The sequence below is a fragment of the Bos grunniens genome, chromosome 12 (genome assembly GCF_055505025.1).
Source record: "Bos grunniens cultivar Pamir isolate PY7600 chromosome 12, Bosgru_T2T1.0, whole genome shotgun sequence".
Lineage (NCBI taxonomy): Eukaryota > Metazoa > Chordata > Mammalia > Artiodactyla > Bovidae > Bos > Bos grunniens.
In genome coordinates, this window is record NC_141176.1 from 30,721,714 (window position 1) to 30,741,239 (window position 19,526).

The 19,526-nt window shown below is 37.1% G+C and overlaps 1 protein-coding gene across 31 annotated transcripts in view; it reads left to right on the plus strand.

The window, feature by feature from the left end:
* The window catches only part of KATNAL1 (katanin catalytic subunit A1 like 1), a 58,740-nt gene that overhangs the window by 11,024 nt on the left and 28,190 nt on the right, over nucleotides 1–19,526 (plus strand). For 24 of the 31 annotated variants that reach the window (XR_015138142.1, XR_015138140.1, XR_015138135.1 and 21 more), the window contains 2 exons: nucleotides 5,139–5,311; nucleotides 7,199–7,359. Coding sequence is in view for 13 of the 31 variants with exons in the window: in XM_086329553.1 (XP_086185679.1) it covers nucleotides 5,150–5,311; nucleotides 7,199–7,359 (323 nt within the window). In the remaining 18 variants the exon portion in view is untranslated. Of the gene's footprint in view, nucleotides 1–5,138; nucleotides 5,312–7,198; nucleotides 7,360–13,844; nucleotides 13,913–19,526 lie in introns of all 31 variants that reach the window. The other 7 variants (XR_015138144.1, XM_086329559.1, XM_086329557.1 and 4 more) reach the window with 1 other exon arrangement.

Below are 19,526 nucleotides of genomic sequence, written 5' to 3' on the forward strand. Positions count from 1 at the left end.
TCTGCATCTGTTCAGATGATCATGTTTTATTTCTGAGTCTCTTAAGATTGATTGGTTTTTTAAGTAGATACCACCTTGAATTTTTTAATATAAACTCCACTTGGTCATAATGCATTATCCTTTTTATATACTGGATTTGATTAGCTAAAATTTAAATATTTTTGTATCTATGTTCCTGAGGGATACTGGTAGGTAAGTTTCTTTTCTTAAAATGTCTGGTTTTGATATCAGGCTAACACTGGTCTTAAAATATGAGTTGGAAGTTTTTCCACCCATTTCTTTTTCTGAGAGAGTTTGTTTGGAAATTGTTTTATTTTTTTTCCCTTACATACTTGGAAGAATTCACTCATGAAGTCTTTTGGATTTGGAGTGTTGGTTTTGTTGTTTGTTTTTCTTTAATGGGAAGATTTTAAACTACAAATTGAAGTTCATTGATTGACACAGGACTATTCAGATTAATTATTTCTTCTTCAGAAATAGCTTTGGTATGTGGTGACTATCTCTACAGTTTGTAGTGATGGCCCCTCCTTCATTCCTGATTTTGGTAATTTGTGTTTTCTCTCTCCCTTTCTTGATTAGTATAACTAGAGGTTTAATCATTTTTAATGATTTCTTCAAAGAACCAACTTTTTACTACATTGAAAAATTTTTTCTTGTTTCTATTTTATTGATTTTTGCTTTCAACTGTGTTGTGTTCTTCCTTCTACTTCTTTTGGATTTAATGTGCCTTTATTTTCCTAGATTCTTTAAGACAGAAGCTGAAAGCAGGAGTTTGCAAACTACAATCTGGGGACCAAATCTAGTCTGCAACTTGTTTTTGAACAGCTGGTGGCTCAGATGGTAAAGAATCTGCCTGCAGAGCAGGAGATCCGGGTTTGATCCCTGGGTCAGGAAGATCCACTGGAGAAGGGAATGGCAACCCACTTCAGTATTCTTGCCTGGAGAATTCCATGGACAGAGAAGCCTGGTGGGCTATGGTCCATGGGGTCACAAAGAGTTGGACCATACTGAGAGACTTAACACAGACACACATGAACTAAGAATATTTTTTTCATTTTTTTTAACAGTTAAAGAAGTCAAACGAGGAATAATGTTTCGTGACATGTGAAAATAAATGAAATTCAGTTATCAATGTCTGTAAATAAAGTTTTATTGGAACACAACCACACTCATTTGTTTTCATATTGTCTGTGGATGCTTTTGTACAAAGTTGAGTAGTGCCAGTAGTGACTTGATGGTGTCTGAGTGCCTCTTGCTGTGCACTGCCGTCACAGTGTCTCATGTGCCCTCCGTGTCCCTGTACTCTGACTTTTTACTTTATTATCAGCGGATTCCCGTCACGTTAAAAACAGAAAAGAAGAGAAAAATGGATTTGATGTATTTATACTTTTAAAGCACAATGAAGTGAGGAGTATTGAACAGGATGACAAAGCACTGTGATTATTATGCAGTGACGCTATAGCTGTACTGAAGAAATACAGTTTACACTGATATTACCAGATGAATCACTCATCGTGGTATTCCCAATTCGTAGGAAAGCAGTGGCTAGAAAACTTAAAAAGGAGTATCTTTTCAAGCAGAATTTCTTCACAAAATTAAAAAACAAAAATCAGGCTGCACCTGGAGTAAGTTTCTCGAGTGTCTCATTATTTAGCCAAACAAGAAAGTTATTTGCCCATGGTGACTTAAGTAAATCTTATTTGACTGTAGCAGCCAAAGAAATGTGTCTGGAGAAAATCAACTTGTTTAAGACTATTAGCCTTTTGGTGAGAACAATTGCTAGAATAGTTGAGGACATCAGTCAATTAAAAAAACAAGGCAAACGATTTTGAGTGGTTTTCCTTGGCTCTTGATGAATTGACAGATGTTACCAAAACAGCTAAGTGTTTATTTGCAAAGTCAATGCTGACTTGGAAGTTACTGAAGAAATACATTTAATGAATAGTGTTTGTGGAATAGCTACAGACAGGAATATTTATTAAAAAGTTGAGAATACACTTATTCTGTACAACCTGAAGTGGAATCTGATGTGTTGGAGCTAGTGGTGGTAAAAAAAAAAAAAAATGTATAGAAGAGAAAAAGGCTTACGTGAACAAATTTACTATGCTGGGAAAACATAGGGTGGTTAAAGTTGATGGTTCTTTACTTTTTTATAATCAGCAGGTATTTTGCAGAGAATATTTGAATCTATCACGTGGTAAGAAACCGTTAGTGTCTTAAGACACAGGAGTGTTGTTCTTGAGGACTTAACCATTGTCAGTTCCTTGAATTTTTGTCAGAAGCAGAATATCCTGACGTATCCCTACCACAGCAGTTCGTGGCTTGTAGTGGCGAAGTTCTATTGCGGTCTTGAGTTACGGGCTAATTTGAACTTTTTCTGAATGAGAGGAACTGTTCTCATCCACTGTTATTGAACACTGAATAGCTTTGGAAAGCAGTTTTGCTGCAGACTTGATAATGTTTCTTTTTCTTTTTGAAGGGCAAATTCTGTATATTTTATTCATAGAATGAGATGCTACTTAGCAACAAAAAGAATTACCAACACCCTCAACAACACGGATGAATGTAACAGACAAATGCTAAGTAAAATAAACCAAAAAACAAAGAGAACATATTGTATGATTCTACCTGTATGAGGTTCAAATCAGAGAAAAGTGATCTATGGTGATAGAAATTGGGACATTATGTCCTTGGAAGAAGGCCATGGACTTGGAGGGACATGAAGATTTCTTTCTACTTATGGAAATGCTCTATATTGTGGTCTGAGTGATTTTTTTTTTGGTGGGGGGGTGTATATGGGTTTGTTTATTTAATTTTATTTTATTTTTAAACTTTACAATATTGTATTAGTTTTGCCAAATATCGAAATGAATCCGCCACAGTTATACCTGTGTTCCCCATCCTGAACCCTCCTCCCTCCCCATATCCTCCCTCTGGGTCGTCCCAGTGCACCAGCCCCAAGCATCCAGTATCCTGCATCGAACCTGGACTGTGAAACGAGTTGCCAGTCCAGGTTTGATAATGTTTCTTAATAAATTCAATGGAAAATTTCAGGATCAGACTGCTTACATGCAAAACTAAAGTTATTTTGATGCCAGCTAATGTTTGAATCACAAGTAGTACTGAATTATTTTATAATATGTAGCTATCTACACTGTCAAAAGTTAAAGAAGTGAGATCTCTGTTCCCACCCAGATTTTCAGTGTATTTGAGCTCAAACTACTTTGATGCAAGTGCAAAGGAAATTTCCGTATTACAAAATCCATTTAACTGTGTAATGGAGATACTTCCACTTAACCTTCATTTGGAATTGATTAATATACAGTGTAATGACTTATCAAGAGAAGAATAAAACCTTCAAATGCTTTTCAAACAGCAAATATGCTGGATTGAAATTATATGCTTGTGATTTGATATCAGCATGTGACAATACCTCTCTTGGTAAACAAACACTTTAAAACATGAAATGCGTAAATCTTATTAAAAAGCAGTATTGACACATGAACATTTGCAGTTGATCTGGATGATAGGAAACACTAACTATGAATCCCAACTACATGAAATCATATCCCCTGTTCTGCAAAAAGTTGTACTCAATGATTGCTACTATAATAGTTTGAATTTTGTTGATAAAAATTGTGGACATTTTTGTCTCTTTTATATAACTAACATAATACCCTCAGTTTTTCCTGTTGCCCCTCAAAGCTAAAAATATTTAGCCATTCACAGGGAAAGTTTGCTGACCCTGCTTTACATGGAAATATTTCCATTGTGCATCTTTGCGTGCCCGCATATATTAGCAGAATGAATGCTTTTGTCTAAGGACTCATTTGAAGAATTGTAATTTGAAGAAGAGGCTTTCCATGGTTGTCATATATTCTGTGGGTAGATCTACTGAATGTTGAAATTTCTTACTTTGTGAGAGTAGTATACTATTTGCTGCAGTGTGATTCTCAAGTAACATAAATGCTGCCTTCAAGGAACCTATGCTGGGAGAAGGGGCAACTAAAATGGGAGAGCACATAAAAAGAAACGACTTTAATCTTTTCAAGAATGTACTGGAGTCAGCTAAAATGACTAGAAATAGTTGTAGTTAGTTTTGAGGAAGAGGTTCTGAGCCCCTTAAGAACAGATAAGAGGTAGAGAGGAAGAGCCAGGCTACTCCCATCAAAATTTAATCCCCTCAGGAAAGCATGGGACAAAATGGTTTTTCTCTGCTAAGTGTATTTCTTGGTTTACTGTTCCAGGAAGTAAGAGTAGGTCAATTTGGACTCCTTCCCAAGATGTCATTCTCCTGGATCTCTGGACAGTTTTCAGTGGAAAGTATCTTTGCTTAGAAGCCTTGGATGATCTTGGGGGACTGTTGAGAAGCCTGGAAAAGCCAGAATTACTGAGCTGGAGGGCTTTGGTAGAAACCAGAGGTTCAGATGGTTATTTTTCCTATTTTCTTGTAGAAGGGGAAGATTAATGATAGTGATTTGCACAGGCAAAAAGCTCAAGAGAATGGCAGGATCATAGAAGATTACCAGATGGGGAGCATCAGATAGTTAAATTCACAGGTTTTTGAGGTTTTTGCTTAGATTTAAGTTGTATGAAACACTTAAATGTATGTAAATGATGCATGGACAACTATAGGCTGTACTTTTAAAATGTGTTCCTTAAGTCAAAAAGTTCCTTCCCTTTTTGTTCTTGGGGCCAGATAGTTTTAGTGAAAAATAATTTTTGTAGTTTTAATTGATGTTGATGGAAAATGTGAGCTATTTATATATTTAGCTTTACATTGTCAAGAATAAACGGACTAAAATGAAGCAAGTTGATCTTTACTGTTATTGCAGCTTGTGGTGATTATAAATGGGCAAGGAGAACTGGTGTCCAGTTTATGTAGCTGTAACATAAATCGATAGTGCAGAGCTGTGTCATTTCTCTAGTTATCTCCTTGGGTGCTCTTTTGTAATCTGTGCATTTCCAAACTTGGGAACTTTGTTCAGTATCATTACAAGATGCATTCAGATAACCTCAAAGAATGAGAGAAACATTTTGACTTTCAAAGTAGTTTTAAGCAGATCTTTTAAAGTGTAATAAATGCTTTAAAGTCAGTACTGAAAACTTAATAAAAAGCCACTGTATTTTATGTTTAGATCTCTGAAGGATGAATTTGGCTGAGATCTGTGACAATGCAAAGAAAGGAAGAGAATATGCACTTCTTGGAAATTATGACTCATCCATGGTATATTACCAGGGGGTGATCCAGCAGATTCAGAGACATTGCCAATCAGTCAGAGACCCAGCGGTCAAAGGCAGATGGCAGCAGGTAAGAGCCCATGGAAGTGTTCAGGGGGTGAGGACAGCGGTCTGCTGCACTGGAGAGATGTGAGCTGAAAAATCAGTTTGAGATTTTGCGAGTAGTTCTCTTTTGTCTGACTGCTGAAGTATATTTAAAATGTACTCTGGATAGTTTTTCTGTCTTTCCTAGTTAACATGTGTATGTTTTTCATAATATATTGATTTGGCCAAAAAGTTTGTTCAGTTAGTGAACACATTGTTCATTAAAAGCCTTGGTGAAAATGAAAAATATGTCTTTTAGGTTTACTTAAAACAGAATGAACTTTTTGGTCAACTCAGTATTTTTGAGACATATTTCGAAGCCATTTAATTCAGATTGACTCTAATTGTTTTTTCCTCCTCAGTTGACTAATTGTGTATGGTTACAAGTTGTAGAAATGAGGTATTTCTACTTGCCCTTTCCCCTTTCATTTTTACATGTAATTTTGACCCATTTCACAAAACTTTTCCTTTAAAAAAGTTTCCTCTTCTTTTGAAAGACTCTTTACAAATACAAAGGAGTCAGTAATCTAATAAAAAACAGTAATATATTTACTGTGTCTTGACTATACAATTTTATAATATTAATAAAAACTTGAATTACAATTTCCCCATTTAGTCTTAAAACTTAAAATCCTTTTAAAATTAAAAGTACAAAGTCAAGCACTTCTTTGAAGTTTCATTTATGTGCTAATGCCTTTCAAGTGTTTCTTTTAAGTTTTCCACTGGTCAGAAATTGATGTTTTACTAAGTTTTCAGGGTGAATTTGGCTTATTTTCCAACTTAAGTGTTACCAAATTATGTTGAGTGAGAACAATATATTGGTTTTAACTCAAATTGAAATTTTTGAGTTCTTCTCTCTGGTGTCCTAGCCATAGACAAGAGTTGTTTACTAATCCAGCATGGAAATATTTTTGACATGTTCTTAATTGTGTTAAATAGTGACCGTTTCTATTCTGGTACTTCTATATTTACTTCCATTAGGTTCTGAAATTTTATTCTCTCAGTATAGCATATAATTGCATATATTAGGTGAATTTAGATTTTTATTTGGTTCTGTGACTTGTTTATATGTTTTTATGTGTTGTTTGAGATAAAGTTAAGGGAAAGCTTCTTATGCTCTGCTTTATAGTAAAGTGTGCTTTTTGGTTAAAAAATTAGAATTATTGAAATTAGCTTATACATGTGATTTTCAATCTGTTATCTGTTTGCCTTTGAGAATTAGTTTGGGCTCAAAATTTGAAAACATAAGAATTTCCACATAGCGCTCAGTAAAGTTTTTTAAATATGGGAAAAATCTTGCCTTTGAGCTTAAACTTTAGCCAGGTTGAAAGATTTTTAAACAAGGCGAAAGAATTCAGACTTTGATGAAGCAGAACTTAAACTGGAAATGGGTAATTCTTAGTATTATGCCACTCAGGGCTTTTAGATGCCCGTGAGAGGCATTTCATATCTTGTGATAATGGGGATAGGAAATACTGATGAAAATTTTGGCTGACAAGTTTTGAGGGTGTTATTTACAAATATATTAAAAGAATTTAGCTTAACATTATAGATTTCTGGGAATGGTTACTGGTTAATAACTTAGTTGCTTGTTTTGAATTGTCTTAATGGTCATCACATTCTTTGGTAGAAAGAATTTCTTTATGAAAGATATATAACTACTTGCCTTAAGAAAAGATATATGTCTTTTTCCAAACCAATTCCTGCCCTCCTATCTATATTACTTTAAATAGTTCTTTGGTTTTTTGACTGTGTTTTAATGACTCATTTTGCATACTTTGAATGGCATTAAGAAAACTAACATTCTATAGCAGTTTGTTGTTTGCAATTTACGTAAATAGTTTGTAGCATAAAGGCTATTTTTTTCTTAAAGGTTCGGCAGGAATTATTGGAAGAATATGAACAAGTTAAAAGTATTGTCAGTACTTTGGAAAGTTTTAAAATCGACAGGCCCCCAGATTTCCCTGTGTCCTGTCAAGATGAACCATTTAGAGATCCTGCCGTGTGGCCGCCCCCCGTACCTGCAGAACACAAGTAAGTGGAACTTTATGTTTGTTCTCCTTAGGTACTTCTTGAGTTAATTGATGGTCAGAGTGAAGAGAGTAAACCTTTATTTGAACCAAGTATGAGAAACTCTTTGGGGTGGCATGTAAATTTAGTAGCTGTTTATAATTTTCACACATGTGTGTCTACAGGGTTTGTAGTTGATAAAGAACAGAACTATGTCATTTGTCATATATCTTGCTTTTGAAATATTTTACTACTGTAATCATAACAGTAGAAATCCACTGCTGGTCCTGAAGTTTAGTTTAACTGATAAATTTATCAATTAAGCAAGTTCTTTTTGGATTTCGTAATGTCAACATCAAAGCTTTTTTGCTTTAAAAGACTAACAACTTCAGATGAAATGGTGGACAAATTGGATCCATCTGGTTGGGCCTACAGCCGGTTTCCAGAATCTTAGTGTAGAAGGAACCTTACCTTTCCTTTAAGGTGGAAGGGTGAATCAGTAGTGTGGCAGTAAGGCTCGAAGTTTATCTCCTTGATGCTCAGCCTGTGCACCATCTATATTAAACCTCTCTCTTCTTGTTCTTTGCTACCTTCCTGTCTTTGCACAGTCTGTTCTTCCTCAAGGAACAGCCATAATCCCCATCTAAGCAATTCATATTCGTTCTTCAAGTCTCAGTTAAACTGTTTTTCCTCTTTGCAGCCTTTTCTGGTTTGCCCAGGCACGAAAGTGTGTTCATCCCAGTTATGTTGTATTTCTTTGTCTCTTGACAAGGGTAAGAGTTTTGCAAGGGCAAGGACCGTGGCTTTATTTACTCAACACAAATAACAAATAGCAAACTCCACTGCTCACGCAGCATTTGGCACATATTAGGCATTCCGCCAACACCGAGTAACTTCATTAATTCTACAAGTAAGGACACTGAGGCCTGGGAGACCTTGACCTGTAAGTTAGGCTAGACCAGGAGCTGAGTTTAGTTCTTTCTGGCTTTCAGTCCTTTTTTTTGTGAAGTCATATTGTGGTCTGAGTGTTGCATCACAGAAAATAAAATTTCCTTTTGATTAGTAGCTGTGATCATGTGTTTAGCTTGTTGATCTCTTAAAATTTTCGAAAAGCATTTAAAAAACTGTGAAAAATAGTTAATTTATTCCTTCAGGATTTTTTCCACTGAGTTAGAGATAATTTTATGATTCCCATTATAAAAACACAAGATGATTCTTTTCTAAGTATTTTGTTTTTGATGCCAGTGTGAATGGGATAATTTTATTTCTTTTTCGGATGTTTTGTTGTTAATATATTGAGGCACAACTGATTTTTGTATGTTGATCATATATCCTGCTGAATTCATTGATTAGTTTTCAGTAGTTTTCTGATGAGCCTTTAAGGTTTCCTGTATTTAAGATCTTACCAGTTGCAAATAATGACGATTTTTGCTTATTCTGTTCCAGTTTGGATGCCTGTTATTTCTTTGTCTTGCCTAGTTACTCTAGCTAGAACTTTCAGTATTATGTTGAATAAGAGTGATGAGAGTGAGGGCATCCTTGTCTTGTTCCTGATCTAAGAGGAGAAACTTTCAATTTTTCACTGTTGAGTATAATTTAGCTGTTGTCGTACATGGCCTTTATCATGTTGAGGTATATTCCTTCAATTTGTTGAGGGTTTTTCTCATGAAAGGATGTTGTATTTTGTCGAGTGCTTTTCTTCATCTATTGAGATGATCATATGATTTTTATCTTTTATTTTGTTGATGTGAGAGATCATGCTTATTGATTTGTATGTGTTGAACCTGGCATCCCAAGGATAAATCCTACTTGGTCATGGTGTATAATCCTTCTAATGTGTTGTTGAATTTGCTTTGCTAATATTCTGTTGAGAAATTTTACCTCTGTTCACTGAGGATATTGACTTATAGTTTTCTTTTCTTGTCATGTCCTAATCTAGTTTTGGTTTCAGGGTAATGCTGGCTTCATAAAATGAGTCTGAAGTGTTCCCCCTTCTTCGGTTTTCTGGAAGATTTTAGATGGATTGGCATTAATTATGTTTAAATGTTTGGTAGAATTTTCCAGTGAAGCCATCTGGCTCTAAGATTAACTTTCAGTGTAGGAAGTACCTGTTCTTAATTGCTAGAGCACCATGATATACTGCAGAAAGCAGTGGCCACAGATAACAGCCCTAATATCTGTGGCTCAAACTGAATAAAAAGTGTGACTGGCATTTTCCCATTGATAAACACTTTCCTGAAAACTTCTTCTTATTAGAGAAACACCAACCCAGTTATTTCTTTTCTTTCACCTCCCTTAACCGCTTTGTAGCACAGATCTGATTTATTTTTATACTTATGTTTTAAGCCTTATTCTTAATGAAAGTGAATGGACCAGAATATGTTTCTCCAAACCTCCTTCCTCCATACTAAATTTTCTCTGTGGATCAGAAATCCTTAATAAAAGCAAATCTAAGACTGTATATTGCCTGGCAAAAAAGATTTCCATTTCCATATATATCATCAACAGTGATGGAAAATCACTCAACAACACAGCAAGCTTCTACTAGTGAAGGAATGCTATTTAATACCATGAATAATATCATAGAATTAGGAGTTTTAAACTTTAAAATCTTTATATCAGCAAATCCACAGATCCTTTACCAAGTAACATCAGCATAGTGATATCTATGTAAGGCAGAATGAAGTAAACTTCATTGTAGCACAGAATGTGGGCAGTGCTGATAGAATTAGGGCTAAAAGTTATGGGAGATTGAATTTGTATAAATTTTTTTCCTTTTACAATTTCATTTCTTCTACAGATTACATAAAACAAATGTAGTAAAATACCACCTAGAGCTAGTGAAAGTGAATATAGCCCTTAGATTTTCTTGGTGTGGTGGGAAGACACTTGAGTCCATGAGATCTGAGTTTAAATTCTACTTCTGACACTTCCTTGGTTTGTGACCTTGTACAAGTTATTTAACCTCTAAACATTTAGCTTCACTCTCTGTAAAATGGGGTGTTTACCTCATGAAATTAAATTTTAATGTTTAAGACAGTAACTGGCATGTAATAATTAAAATGAATCATCAACTCTGAAATAAAGTGCTACAGTGTTCTTTCATGTAAATACTAAGAGCTAACAGAATTTTTAAAATGATACTGCCTCATTCATAAAATCCCTCAGGGAATTTTATTTCCTTCTAGTACATTTTACATAAATCCTTAGTTTTCTGAAACATTTTGAATAACTCTGGCAGAGAGGATGTGGTTTTTTTAGATGTCCAAGCCTCATGAAGTGGGTAATCATTTTCAGGAAAAGGATGAGATAACGAGTTATCGGTCACTTTGTGCTTTGCAAGCATTCTCTTACTTAAACCTCCAGTAATCCTATGAAATAGCTACTTGTATTGTGTACCCATATTACTATTGCTGATTTATTGTTATGAACTCCATCTAGAGCTAAGTAATTGAAGCTTATAGAGTTTATTTTCCCAAAGTCGTCTGAACAAGAAAGTGGCAGAGCCAGGATTTGAACCCAGATCTCTTCAACTCTTCAACAAGTTGAAGTCTTAGCTCTTCCATGTTACTTTCCTACACATACTTGGTGATATTTGTGGGTATATTTTGACAAGTGTCTATATATCCTAATACATAATATATAATTCTGTTAAGCACTTGATTAAATTCTTACTAGAGGGGGTAGGAGAGAAGGAAAATGAAGAATACTTAATGAAGTACTTAAAGATGCTTAAAGAAACTGAAGATGCTTAGTGAAATAAATAATGTAATTTAAAAATTTTCTCTCTGGTAATACCACACTGAAATTGCAGTGTGGGCCAGTCGGAAAATATAATTTACCTTGTTCTGTACAAAGTGTTTCCAGGATGCATCTGATGTTTGCCGTTAGCCACTAATTTGGAAGCCCTGCTTGTGGGTCTGTCCTGTTCACACAGAGCTGCTTCTGTTACACTGGTGGTCTCCGGTGGTAGTTTGCCGTATTGTTCCAGGTTATACCTTATATGTTGTGTGTCCTCTGAGTTTAATCATGGTCCTATATTAGATCACTAGCAGCTGCTTGGATAAATCAAAGCAGCCTTTTAAAATGAATTAGATTTAATGCCTTTGAATATGGGGGAAACTGAGCTACAAAAGTAGAATTATAATGGGAAGTACTGGCAATATTAGAATTAAACTCCAAAGAGATGGAGCTTCCAGATTATTCTTAGTGTCCCAAGTTAAAAGATATCTTGTGTTAATTATATTATTTTATAATATTTGCCATGTAAGTTTATCAAGCATAGTTTCTTTAATGAGGCCATTTAGAAATGATCTTTCCCAGTGAGACCTAAGGCCATGAAATTAAGATTTTCTGTATAGGAGCAGTATGTGACATAGATTATATTCAACGAAGTATTTTTTATTCAGCTTCAAAAATAATTGTGTTAGGTCTTTTAAAGTGACATCTTTTGGGAGAGATGGCGGTAGCAGTAGGATACCCAGCCTGAAAAGCATCATCTGGCTTCTTCCATTCAGGTTTAAAAAGATAACTCTAACAGGCCCTCTAATGCTGTTTCACCTGGAACCAAGGGAAATGGCATAGTGTATTTCTGCATACAGATAGGTGGGAAGACTGATTTTTATCAACTTTGTGCTCTTCTGTAGAATTTCAGCCAAGAGGAAATTCTTGTTGACTCGGTATTAAAATCGTTGCTCTGTGTTTTCTGTGGATACCCTAATAGATGAAGTAACTGCTCGCATATTAAAATCCCAGTTTGCACTGGAAGAAGCTCAGTCACGGCCAAGGTCGGGTACTGATACAGAGTACCCTGCCTTCTCATCTTTACGGTGTCTCACCAAGGCTCTGGGAAACTTTCCTGGGGTTGGGAGGTGGGAGAGCAAGTTTCTGTATCAGTGCCACCACTAAATGGAGTGGTCCTCCAAGTTAATTTCACTTCTACCGGCCTCAGTTTTCACCTCTTTAAAATGTATATCATGATGAGATTGTTTTGTAAAATTGCTTTGAAGTCTTAGGAAGAAAAAAACACTACTATTGATATATCCAACCCCTATGTTAGGGGCTTCTCTAGCGTCTCAGATGGCAAAGAATCTGCCTGCAGTGTAGGCCAGGTCCACATCCCTGAAGTGGAGCTAATATGAGAAATAATCCAGACGTTGTGCACAGCCTCACCTATGGTGCTGGCCCCGTTGTATGCCAGGTGCTCTGCTGGGTGTCAGTCCTTCTGTAGGGGTGTGGCAGGGTGCAGCCTTCCTGAGCTTGCAGTCTTGTAAAGTGGTGTGAGAGCCGTTAGTGAGCTAGGATTGGCTGGATATGGTGATTAATGAGCTTTAGAGAATGAGAGAAAAATTACGTAATTAAACATCTAGACAAAGCTGTGGAATAGGAATTGAAAGTGAGAGCCAGAGTTTAAGAGTAATTGGGATTACTAGTTAGTTACTTGGGAGTCATCAGCAAGTAAGGCATTTTAAGAAAGAAATTTTAAGGTCATTCTTCATATGGTAGAATAGGTTATTGCCTAATATGATGGGCAGGTTGAGATTATACTCACTTCTAAACATGCTGGAGTCTTAGTCTCTTCCAGAATTCTGTTTCTGGAGTATGGAGTATACACAGACTATGGTAGAATGTAGCTAGCAGTGCTGATTAACTACGATAACTGACATTTATTGAGTTTTTAACTGTGAACCAGATACTGTGCTGGTAAACTCTCTACATGGTTTGTTTCTTAATCTTCAACAGCCACCCTCTAAAATAGGTACTATTAATTTCATCCCTTTTTTTTTTTTTAGAAGAAATTGAAGTTTGAAGATTCTAAGCAACTTTATCAAATGCTGCATGTAGGTTAAGTAAGATAAGGATTGAGAATTGGATTGGATTTAGCAGCGTGGAGCTCATTGGTGACCCTGATGAGTGATTTTGGTGGAATGGCGGGTGGGTTCAGAGAATGGGAAGAGAGGAATTGGAATCAATGAGTACTTGCAGTTCTTTCAACAAGTGTTGTTGAGCACAGAAATTGAGTAGTAGTTGGAGAAGACGTGGAATCAGAATTTGTTGTTTGGAGATGTTTGTGTGCTGATGTGAATGCTGCAACAGGAAGGGGCGAGTGATGGTGCAGGGGAGAAAGGGGACCATGCTGGAGCAGCGCCCCCGTGTAGGCCAGAGGAGACGTGGTCCCGTGTGCGGGTGGAGGGGGTGTGGGACAGCTGATCAGAGTGGCTGCAGGGAAGACAGTCAGTTACGAAGAGAAGCAGCAAGATTGTCCCAGAGTGAGTGCAGGGGTGCAGGTGTTTTCCAGGGTCTAAATTCTCAGCTGAAGGGTCCCAAGAGTGGGACTTCCCTCCAATTGGCTACTTTATTTCTTTTATGTAAGTTTTCTAGGGAGCATTTGTCTTATTTTGTAGGACTCAGTAGTCACTCATTTGAAACTTTTATTTTGGTATTTGAGGTGTTTATTACAATTAGTGCCTAAAAACATGGTATTTCTATCTTTTTTTTTTATGTTACAGAAAAGACAACTGAAAGATAGAAATTTTAATTCATTAGAGATATACTAAGGAATGGGAACAAGATAGTGGTAAGTCAGACTGAAATAACGTGTTCATTTTGTTTCTTCTTTCTTGAAAGAAGTATTTACCCTGCTGCGCTCTAATTACCTCTGTCTTCTTCCCTCTCGGTTCCTTTGGCAGCTGCTATGATGCATACACTGCCTCTGTTGCCTTTCACTGCTTCTTGTTCCTTACGAAGTAGGGATCTGGATCTCTGTTCATTGCAGTATTGGGAGTGAATTCTTAAAAGACAGCTCCCTAATTTAAAATGGAATGCCAAGTTCTCAAGAGTTACTGTGTTTAACTGTTGTTAACAGCTGATTGTGTTTACCAACTCTCTTCTCTGGAATGCTACTCTTCTGTTGGCTTCTCTAACACTGCCCTCTTCCCTTTTCCTTCTTGTCTGCCCCCCCACCCCGCCCCGCCGCCCCAGGGACTGTGGCCTTTTCTCCTTTTACGTCCTCCTCTTGTCGGACCTTGGTGCTGTCCTGTGCCCTTCCTGTGTTCCCTTCAGCTCCAGCCTGTTCTCACCCTGCTTGATGTTAGTGATGGGGTTTTTGCCTTCTGGCTTGCATGAGCAGTCTAACTGTTGTTTGTATTGATAGATACCTTCTGTTTTCTCTCTCATTGTTTTTATGATTTTATTTTTTTGTCTTGGTGTTAAGTAGTCTCACTACAGATTATCTAAGTGTAGATTTATTTTTATTTAACACTACTTAAGACTTATGCTTCTTTTGTTTCAAATTCTTTTTTATGCTTTTAGCCATTTTATAGTTCATAACTAATAGTTCTGTTGTTAGAAGTTATTTTGCGCCTTATCTTTTTTGTTATTTCTGATGGCTCTTATTTGTGGTCAAGTTGAGAGCGTCCCTTCGAGATCTGAGCCCTTCTGAGGAGTGGCTTATTTAGGGGAATGTCGCTTCGTGGAGGGTCTGTGTTGGCCCCAGCCAGCTGCCTTAGGGATGTCACCTGCCTGGACCACTTTTAGGTAAATTTCTTGGCTTAAGTGAGTGTGAAACTAAATCCCAAATCACACGTGCGCAGACCCCTGGTTACTATTTCTAGGGGAGACTTATGCGTACTCTGCACATAGAGAGCATAAGCTGGGATAGACAGATGTACTTATTTCTTCCATGTGCATGTTTAAATGTGCTCTTTGAGAGTCCTGGCTTCACACGCTAGTCTCTGGTCACCTTTGGCAGTGTAGGCCTCAGGCCTGTCTCAGGCCTCACTACGTGCTCCTTAAAGTCTCAAGCCCTGAGGTGGCAGAGATCTGGAACCTTCAAGAACCACAATGCCATCAGCTATATTTTATGTATCTTTTGGCTGTTTTGTATTTCTCTTTATCTTCTGGTAAGATCACCTATGTATAAAGAGGATATTTGTTACATTTTATTCAGAATTCCTATCTTTTTGTTTTTTAATGTTATAGGAAAAAGACAACTAAAAATTCAAGTCATTAGAAATAAACTGTATCTATATACTTAGCTTAAGTTCTTGAGGGCCTTACCCTCTAGTTTACTGTTTTTGAGGACTCTTATTTATAGTTTAGTTGGGAACTCTTCTTCAGCAAGGCTTTAGTTGTAGGATTTATATGTGGATAGAAAAGGGATGTCCAATACAATACATAAAATACGTATATATTTTAGCTAAACTATAAGCTTCTTGAGTGCAGTGATTATTCATATTTTTTTGCATTCCCATATTTTGCAAATCAGTAGAATAATTTCAGAACTTGACTATAAGACAAAGAACTGTGAGACGTTTAAAATTAAACTGGTAATATTTTAATGTAATCTATAAAAGTTGTATAGATTTCTATGGTCTGTTTCTATACACTGTTTTTATATTCTGAAACAGTGCTGTTGTCATCTAGTTTTAAGGTCTTTAGAGTTAGGCAGAAGAAAGGTATTTTAAGTATTTTAAGTTCAAAGTTCTTTAGAGTTAAATAGAAAAGGCAAGGGCCAATCTTTAGACCCAAAGAAGAGCAAAGTAAAATTAATAAATTATCACCCTGCCTGGGAGTGGTGGCATCCTACCATTAGACTAAATAATCAGTGATGTTATCGTCCCCTTTCCCACACTGTCTTAGAAATGATAGAATGACTGGCTTAGCAACTCTTTGAATGAAGCTTAGTGCGTCCCATCAGAGTCTCTGACAAGAATTTAGTCACTGTCCTTGCTGAAATTCCTTGTTGTGGGTGACATCAAACTGCTAAGAGGGCAGCCCCTATGATAGTTAAATGGGATTGTATAATATTTGGTGTGAGAAATGTGTCTGCAGCCCCAGATCTCATACATTTTAAGTTTCTGGCTAAATGTCATCTTGGTTAACTCGGACAATAATTATCTTCTATATTGGGTAAGCATCTTTCAATTCCAGTGCCATTAGAATGAAGAACAAAAGTGTCTTAAGAGAATCAAAATTGTAATAGTATTTTTTTTTGTTAAGAGATATGTACATATTTATTATTTTTATGTACTTGTAATTTAAGAAAATATGGCTATTGAGAGTGATAAGCATGCAATTCCAATCAGGTGTATTATGGAATAATTTAGATCTGTGATTTTTACATAAAAATTTGTGTTAAGTACTTTGGGGGAACTTTTAGGAGAATTTGAGGCTTACCTCGTTTGTAAGTTTAAGTTACTAAGTTTATGAAAATATGTATATATAAGCTATGCTTTGTTAAGAAACATAAGTGAAGAACTAAGAAGATTGTGAAATATATTACATTTATAATTGTAGGTTAAAATATTTAGTGGCATTTAATTAGCCAGGTTTTAAATGGCATTATTCAGAAGCCTCTTAAAAGTGACTTCTAAAATCTGCTGCTTTTATGCATAGAAAAAGATTTGTAAACAAATCCACAAATTTTAAGGACTAACTGAATTTTTTACATTTTTAACTTTAATAAGGTGAATATTTTAAAAAAATCAAAGTAGACCTCTGAAGAGATTTTCCTCACAAAAAACAGCGCTGAGGACACAGAACTACTCATATCAGCATGGCTGGCAGCTCTCCTTGGGTTTGGATGGGATGGATTTGCTCGTTAGACAGTGAGGAAAAATTTAACCCAATATTCAAAAGCCTTTTATATTATGTAGTGTAGTGTCTTGCATTCATCAAAAGTTCAGGTATTTGTTTTTATCTCCAAACAGTATCTTGCTTTTCTTGGAATCCTATTGTCTGTGTTCTTTTAGCTTACTTTTTCACCCAGCATTATGGTCCTGAGATTAATCTATTGTTATTGCACATGGCTATGATTTATGTTCACGTGTATATAGTATCCCATTCATTATGTATATAATGATTCATGCATCTGTTCTGATTCTGGACCTTTGGGTTATCTCATGGTGTTTACCGATCAGCAGTGCCACCACTCCCAGACAGGAACATTTACGTACAACATTGGTGATTAATTTTGCTTAGAAAGGAAGAATTGACTTTTGAAGGAGATCAGGGTTGTTTGCACATGATAGACTAAGGCACCCTTCTTCCCATTCCTACAAGGAAATATCCTCCCATGGGAGAGCTCAGCTTCACGTAGACAAGCTGCTTATTTCTCTGCAGATTGCCAGTGCTTCTCTGATTTGAAATGCTGTAAGCTAGGAGGGTGTCAGCCTGGGTTTGACGGTTGGGGCAGAGGTTGATGATGCTGTGGCAGGTGGGGGTTGAGTCGCTCAGTCATGTCTGTCTGACTGTGACCTCACGAACTATAGCCTACCAGGCTCCTCTGTCCTTTGGATTCTCCAGGCAAGAATACTGGAATGGGTTGCCATTTCCTCCTCCAGGGGATCTTCCCAACCCAGGGATCAAACCCGTGTCTCCTGCATCTTCTGCATTGGCAAGTGGGTTCATTACCACTGAGCCACCAGGGAAGCGCTGATGATGCAGTGCAGCCCTACTAGTAATAAAGTCTTTTTTAAAAAAGAGACCAGTAAAGCCAGCCTTGAGACTTACTGTTTACAGCCTGGAAGCTGTCACTGAGTCCTTAAATTGAAGCATGACATTGTGCAGTGATGCGCTAATGGAGGAATAAGTATAGACAGAATCAAGGATGTCCTTTGGGAAGCTGACAGAGTCTGTTGCAAATGTAATATCAAACTGCAGTGAGACGGAACTGAAGACCTGCAGAGCATAGCCAGGCTTTCTGTGCCACTCTGGACTGGCCAACAGTGGTACGTCTGGCCTCTTTGAGCAGTTTCATGCAGGCTGGGGATGAGCTCGTCAGAATATTGAGCGGCAGGACAAGGTCGGCAGTAGCACTCTTGGAGTGCCGCCTGTGTATGAGCTTTGAAATAATTCCTCTCGCAGCACAGCTTTACTGACCTGGATGTGTGTGCAAAATGGACTACAGCAGGACTCCTCCAAGACTGCTAAATAGCCAGCCGAGGTGGGAAGGCACAAGCTGAGGAGGCAGAAGAGCTGTTTGAGGATTCACTGCAGTTCTCCCCTCCTCACGGAGGCCTAGCAGGGCCAGCCCAGCAGTCGCGCGGCAGCCCGTTGCGCAGCTGTAAAGGACGGGCTTGCTGTTTGCCAGCGAAAGCCTCAGGCCGGCTGTGCCTCGGAAGAGCAGGACCACAAACAATGACAGACTACTTAAATAGCAGGCGCAGCTGCTGACAGAAGGCAAGCACATGTCAAGTGTGTTCTGCATAAGGAGGTTGTTGGTTGCATTTGATTGCCTTTGGCCATGAATCCGATTCAGGAAAGACATTTATATATATGCAGATATGCACTTACTGTTACGTATATATGTATATATTTACTGTTATATATATATTTATTGTTTTATATTTATATATGTAGAATAATAAGGTTCTGCTCACCTATTTGATACCTCTTCATCAAAAAGGAAGTACAGTCAAAAAACAATGGTTGCAATGAAATACTAGGAACAGAGCAGTGTAACGTTTTTCTTTTTTTTTTTATTCTTTGCCAGTCTCATCACATTTTTTTGTATCTTACTGGCAGTCAGAATACTAATAATGTGCTAGAACTAAAAACATAATAATGCCTTTAAATTTGAAAATATCGTATAACCATTTCAACATACATGATTTTTGAGTTCCTTTCCTGTGGATTTTTTTCCCCACAAGATTGCTCTTTCATCGTTGTCTCCTCTGAGGGCCTAGCACAGTAGAGGCTATCTGCTTCCTAACGGGTGTCTGGGTGTTCAGTACATAATTGTTTAATTGGACTGAATTCCAAGGACTCCAATGTCAGTGTGTGGTAACCTAGTAGGTAGGTTACCACATTTTCCACCAGGCTCTCTCATCTGTAACAGTTTCATGTGGTGGTCTGACTCCAGTGGTCTGAAGATGCTACAGTATGTTACCCATTTTTCACCTTGAGTTTGCAGCCTTCCTGGCTTGTCATCCATTTTCCTGGGTTTATTGAGTTGTACGCATGTGAGCCTTCCCTGATACAGAGAGAGAAACTTCCATGATGAATTAGATGAATTGAAAGCAAGAAGCTGGAAAAGAGATAATGATAGATTCGGTATGTGGGTGGAAAAAGGGATATACATATGGGATGTGAAGGGCTACACATACAGGTGGAACTGTAGAGACAGTAAAGGTAGAAAACAGGCAGAGACAGCTCAGGAAATTATACACAAGGTGACAGCAGCTCAGCCA